This window comes from Rhea americana, unplaced genomic scaffold, assembly GCF_003343005.1.
Source record: "Rhea americana isolate MKP2758 unplaced genomic scaffold, rheAme1 scaffold_522, whole genome shotgun sequence".
Taxonomy (NCBI): Eukaryota; Metazoa; Chordata; class Aves; order Rheiformes; family Rheidae; genus Rhea; species Rhea americana.
The window spans coordinates 152,242-158,579 of record NW_028186671.1 but is presented as its reverse complement, the minus strand read 5'-3'; the positions used below and the strand labels follow the sequence as shown (position 1 = coordinate 158,579).

Genomic DNA, 6,338 nt, shown 5'->3' with positions numbered 1-6,338 from the left:
CCTCGGTGCAACCTCAGCATCGCCTCCGTGCGAGCCGGTGCCTCCTTGGTGCAACCTCAGCATCGCCTCGGTGCAAACCGGCACTGCCTCGGTGCAACCTCAGCATCGCCTCGGTGYGACCCGGTGCCTCCTCGGTGCAACCTCAGCATCGCCTYGGTGCAAACCGGCACCGCCTYGGTGCAACCTCAGCATYGCCTCGRTGCRAMCCGGTGCCKCCTCRGTGCAACCTCAGCATCACCTCAGTGCAAACCGGCGCCACCTTGGTGCAGCCCTGGCACCTCCTCGGTGCAGCCCTGGCAYTTCCTYGGTGCAACCTCAGCATCGCCTTGGTGCAAACCGGCATCACCTCGATGCAAACYGGTGCCACCTCAGTGCAGCCCTGGYACCTCCTCGGTGCAACCYGGTGCMTCCTCRGTGCAACCTYAGCATCRCCTYGGTGCAAACCRGTGCCACCTCGGTGCAGCCCTGGCACTTCGGTGCAACGGGGCATCACCTTGCTGCAACCCTGCGCTGCTTCAGTGCAACCTGGTGTTGCCTCATTGCAGCCCAGTGCTGCCTCGGTGCAACCTCAGCACCACCTCGGTGCAACCCGGCATGGTGCAGCCTGGTGCTGCTTTGGTGCCCCCCACCCCGGCACCGYCTCGATGCACCCTGGCGCCTCCACRGTGCAACRGGGCATCACCTTGGTGCAACCCTAGTGCCACCTCGTTGCAACCCTGCACCACCTCGATGCAACCTGGTGCTGCCTTGGTGCAGGCTGGTGCCTCCACGGTGCAAGAGGACATCACCTTGGTGCAACCTCAGCACCACCTTGGTGCAACCCGACGCCTCCACAGTGCAACCCAGCACCTCCACGGTGCAATGGGGCATCACCTCGGTGCAGCCCCGGCACCACCTTGGTGCCACCTGGTGTGATGTGACCCAGTGCCACCTTGGTGCAACCTGGCACCTCCTTAGCGCAACCCAGAACCGCTTCGGTGCAACCTGGTGTCGYCTTGGTGCAACGGGGCACTGTCTTGGTGCAACCCGGTGCCACCACGGTGCAACCCAGCGCCTCCACGGTGCAATGGAGCGTCACCTCGGTGCAACTCGGCGCTGCCTCGGTGCAACCCCAGTGCCACATTGATACAAATCGGCATCATCTTGGTGCCACTTGACATCACCTCAGTGCAACCTGGTGCAACCCAGCATCATCTTGTTGCAACCTGTTGCCACCTCAGGGCAACCCCACACCTCTTTGGTGCAACCCAGCCCTGCCTCGGTGCAATGGGGTGCCACCTCGGTGCAATAGGGTGCTGCCTCACTGCAACCCCAGCACCACCTYGATGCAAACTGGCTTCGCCTCAGTGCAACCCRGTGCCACCTCGGTGCAAACCTGGCRCCACCTCGATGCAACTTAGCACCACCTCAGTGCAGTGGGATGCTGCCTCGCAGCAAACCCAGAACCACTTGGGTGCAACCCGGCGCCACCTCGTTGCAACTCAGTGCCTCCTCGGTGCAACCTGGCACCACCTTGGTGCAACCTGGTGCCATCCCGATGCAAACTGGTGTCGCCTCAGTGCAACCTGGTGCCACCGCAGTGCAACCTGGCACTGTCTCGGTGCAAACCCAGTACCATCTCGGTGCAATTCAGCACCACCTCGGTACAACGGGCAAACCCAAAATCACCTCGGTGCAACCTGGCACCACCTTGGTGCAATCCCGGCGCCGCCTTGGTGCAATAGGGTGCTGCCTTGGTGCAACCTCAGCACCACCTTGATGYAAACTGGCGCCTCAGTGCAACCTGGTGGCGCCTCAGTGCAACCTGGTGCCACCTTGGTGCAAGCCTGGCACCACCTCTGTGCAACTTGGCACAACCTCAGTGCAATGGGGTGCTGCCTCAGTGCAAGCCTGGAACCACCTCGGTGCAACCTGACACCACCTCGGTGCAATGGGGTGCTACTTCAGTGCAAACCCGGCGCCACCTTGGTGCAACCCGGCGCCACCTCAGTGCAACATGGTGCCTCTTCTGTGCAACCCGGCACCGCCTTGGCGCAACCCGGCGCCACCTTGGTGCAACCCTGGCGCTGCCTCGGTGCAATAGGGCACAGCCTCGGTGCAACCCCAGCACSGCCTCGATGCAAGCTGGCGTTGCCTCGTTGCAACCCGGCACCACCTCGGTGCAACTCGGCACCACCTCGGTGCAATGGGGTGCTGCCTCAGTGCAAACCGGGAACCACCTCGGTGCAACCTGACACCACCTCGGTGCAACCCGGCGCCACCTCAGTGCAACATGGTGCCTCTTCTGTGCAACCTGGCACCGCCTTGGTGCAACCCTGGCGCTGCCTCGGTGCAATAGGGCACGGCCTCGCTGCAACCCCAGCACCGCCTCGATGCAAGCTGGCGTTGCCTCGTTGCAACCCGGCACCACCTCGGTGCAACTCGGCACCACCTCGGTGCAATGGGGTGCTGCCTCAGTGCAAACCGGGAACCACCTCGGTGCAACCTGACACCACCTCGGTGCAACCCGGCGCCACCTCAGTGCAACATGGTGCCTCTTCTGTGCAACCTGGCACCGCCTTGGTGCAACCCTGGCGCTGCCTCGGTGCAATAGGGCACGGCCTCGGTGCAACSCCAGCACCGCCTCGATGCAAGCTGGCGTTGCCTCGTTGCAACCTGGCACCACCTCGGTGCAACCCGGCGCCTCCTTGTTGCAATTTGGCGCCTCCTCGGTGCAACCCGGCGCCACCTCGGTGCAAACCCGGTGCCTCCTGGCCGCCTCCTTGCAGGCACTTACTGTCCACGGTGAGGTTGATGGTCTTCTCGCCGGTGAAGGTGTCATCGGTGATGGACACCTCCACCTCGTAGGTGCCCTCGTCGGCCAGCTGCAGCGGGCTGATGAGCAGCGAGCCGTTCTCCAGGATGCGGATGCGGTCGCGGTAGTCGGGCCGCAGGTTGCCGATGATCTCGGTGCCGATGGACTGCACCACGGTGACGGGCTTGTCGCGCTTGAGCTGCCACTTGACGACGGGCTTGTCGGCGCTGGCGCTGCTGTAGCGCACCGAGAGCAGCGCYGCCTTGCCCGCCGTGCCGCGCACCAGCGGCGCCGGGCTCGTGATGTTCACGCCTTGCAGCAAGCCTGTCCGGGCACGGCGGGGAAGCAAAATAATAAGAATAATAATAAAAAAACAGAATGAAAATGTTCCCCCCCACCCCCGCTTCTCACCACCCCGAATCGATGCGCTGCAGCTGAGCGGAGCTGCCGGTTGCAGCGGCGGCGCGCACGCCCCGTGCCCCCACGCGCGTCCCGCGGCGCGGTGCACGTGGCAATGCTTGCACCACCGTGTGCGTGCAGAAGGGCTTGCACTGCTGGGTGCACGCAGAAGCGCTTGCAACACGCTGGGCGCGCAGAAATGTTTGCACCGCGAGGCGCGTGCAGAAACGTTTGCACCGCGAGGTGCATGCAGGAGTGCTTGCACTGCGGCGTGCATCCAGTAACACTTGCAACACACTGTGCGTGCAGAAACGTTTGCACCGCGAGGTGCATGCAGGAGTGCTTGCACTGCGGCGTGCATCCAGTAACACTTGCAACACACTGTGCGTGCAGAAACGTTTGCACCGCGAGGTGCATGCAGGAGTGCTTGCACTGCGGCGTGCATCCAGTAACRCTTGCAACACAYTGKGGGTGCAGAAACGTTTGCACCGCGAGGTGCATGCAGAAATGCAGTGCTGGGCAYRTGCAGAAATGCCAGCGCTGCTGGCTGCATGCAGAAACGCAACACCGGGAGCATGCAGAAACGCTGGGGCTGCAGGGCGCGTGCAGCAACGCTTGCAACGCAGCGCGCGGGCGGAAACGTTTGCACCGCGGGGCGCAGGCAGAAATGCACGCAGTGAATCGGCCCCCAAAATATTGCAAGCCCCCGAACCCGGACGCTGTTAAACTCCAGGGCGAACAAGCCTCTGGATTGACGGAGGGCGACCGGCAACGCCCGGAGCGGCAAGAAAGGCTTTAAACAAGCCCGAAAGTCATGGGACCTATTGGTATGCAGAGCCCGTCCTCCTTCCCTGCAGCCTGCCCGGAACAGCAACAACAACAACAAAAAAAAACAACAAAAAAACACAAGGGTCCCGATTTAAGGCCGTTTTTTGCTCTGGGATCGTGCAAAAAAAGCTGAGTGTTTTTGCAAGAAAAGAGGCAGATTTGGGGCTTGGCCCCTGGCCCCGTGGCGTTTTGCAATGCGGGTGCTTTTGGGTGCTGCGCCCACTGCTTCGCACAGCCCCGCTCTGCCTCTCGCAATGTTCTTGTTTGCAAATTCCTTTTGTTTTTCTCTCTCTTTTTTTTTTTTTTGCAAATGCTTCTTCTGCAGATTGTTCTTATCTGCAAACTGTTTCTTTTTGCAAAATCTTTTCCTCACAATTACTTTCCTTTGCAAATCTTTCCTTTTGCCAATTCTTTCCTTTTGCAAATTCTTTTCCTTTGCAAATTCTTTGCTTCTGCAAATTCTTTCTTTTTGCAAATTCTTTTTTTTTTGCAAATTCTTTCTTTTTGCAAATTCTTTTCTTTGCAAGTTCTTTCTTGGCAAATTCTTGTGCAAATCCTTTTCTATGCAAATCCTTTTTTTTGCAAATCTTTTCCCACCCCCCCCTCTTTTTTTGCATTTTCCTCCTTTTCTCCCCCCCCAACAACCGCCTTTCGCGCATGAATTCCCAAAGATAACGGCGTGCGCTGAGCCCAAACCCCTTGTTGCAAGCGTCCCGCTTGCCGCCGCTCTTTTAACCGCTTCGGCCCGATTTCGACCCGAGCGCGGCGGCGTTTTCCCGCCGGAGATGGGCCGAGGCCGTGGAGGCGTTAAGCCGGGGTTATTCGCTGGCGGCGTTTCCAGCCTCCCGCCAGCTCGGAGCCGCATTTTTCACCCTTTGCAGTGTTTGAATCCCTATTTCCCTCGTGGGAACCTCCCGGAAAAAAAAAGAAAAAAAAGAAAAAACAAAAAAAAATCTCCCAAACTCCGGTCCGGCGTTCCCAAATTTCTCGGCTTCGAGGTTGCATTGATTTGCACCCCTCCAAAAACAAACATAAAACCAGAAGGTCCCTCTTTTTCCCTTGCTTTTTTTTTCCCACCTCCGGCAGCAAAAATTCAGCCAGGAATAAAGCAGCCCCGAAACGCCCGGAGCTGCCGGCGGCTCCACGCGCGGGGGGAAGGTGTTTTCGGATGGGGGATTCGGAGCCGGTGGCGGGAGCAAGGTGGGGGGCAAAACTGCTGCCTCAGCGTTTCCCACGCCGCCGGCTTTCCTCCTCCGGCAAGGAAAAAAGAGCTTTTTCCGGGAAAAAACTTTATTTTTATTTTTTATTTTTTGGTGGGGTTGCGAGGGGGGAGGATTCGGATTTATTGCATTTGTCTTTCCCCTCCCCCTCCTTTTTTGGCCCCATTTTCTCCTCCCCCCCCCCMCGCCAGCCCTTCTTCGGGGCGCCCCTACCTGCGTGCAGGGCCAGGAGGCAGCAGGCGACGGGCAGGAGGCGGCGGGCGCCGGGCGCTGCTCCCCGCATTTCGGCCTCGCTCGGCGCCTCCGCCGCTCCGGGCACGTCGCGAGCCGCCGCCGCCGCCGCCGGGGCCGCTGCCAATTTTTTTTTTTTTCCCTCCCTCCCTCCTTTTCTTTTCTTTTCTTTTTTATTCCCCTTTCTTTTTTTTTTCACCCCCCTCGCGTCCTCCCTCCTCTCGCTCCGGGCACACAGAGGCCTGTGTGTCGCCCCCAGCTGACGTTCGCGACTTTTCTTTATTAATTTAATTTATTTTTTTTTTGCAAGAGTTTTTTTTTTTATTTTTTTTGGGGGGGTCTTTTGCCGAGGGTGGGGGCAGGAGCTGTTCTCGGCTGCTCCCGAAGGATGATTGATGCCGGCCCGGCGGATGAGCCGCTTCCCGGGAAAGGAGGTCTCCTCCTCCCCCCCCACCCCCCGGCCCCGGCTGCAGCCCGCTGAGACCTGCGAAACTCATCACCCGAGTGCGAGGTCCCACCCGCCCTTGCGCCAGCTATTTCGGGGTGCTACGGGGATGCTATGGGGGGTGCTATAGGGGTGCTATGGGGGTGCTATAGGGGTGCTATGGGGGTGCTATGGGGGTTGCTAGAGGCGTGCTGGGGGGTGCAATAGGGGTACTATAGGATGCTCTAGGGGATGCTAGGGGGGCGCTAGGGGGACGCTAGGGGGGATGCTGATCTATAGCGGATGCTGTGGGGACGCTATGGGGACACGGCGGGGTAGCGGTAGGACACGGCCAGCCCCGGCCCCACCCCCCGCCGCGCAGCCCCGCCCCGCCGAGGCGGGACGCGAACCCGCGGCCTCGGGGCGGAGCGGGGCCGGAGCC

At 60.2% G+C, this 6,338-nt stretch overlaps 1 protein-coding gene across 1 annotated transcript in view; it reads right to left on the bottom strand.

Moving 5' to 3' along the window:
* The window catches only part of HEPACAM (hepatic and glial cell adhesion molecule), a 10,232-nt gene extending 4,692 nt beyond the window's left edge, over positions 1-5,540 (bottom strand). The window contains exons 1-4 of the mRNA XM_085318148.1: positions 5,455-5,540; positions 3,906-4,051; positions 3,683-3,740; positions 2,741-3,118 (exon numbers count right to left, since the gene is read on the bottom strand). Of these exons, the coding sequence (XP_085174274.1) occupies positions 2,741-3,118; positions 3,683-3,740; positions 3,906-4,051; positions 5,455-5,524 (652 nt within the window). The 5' untranslated portion in view covers positions 5,525-5,540. The remainder of the gene's footprint in view (positions 1-2,740; positions 3,119-3,682; positions 3,741-3,905; positions 4,052-5,454) is intronic.
* Positions 5,541-6,338: the final 798 nt, after the last annotated feature.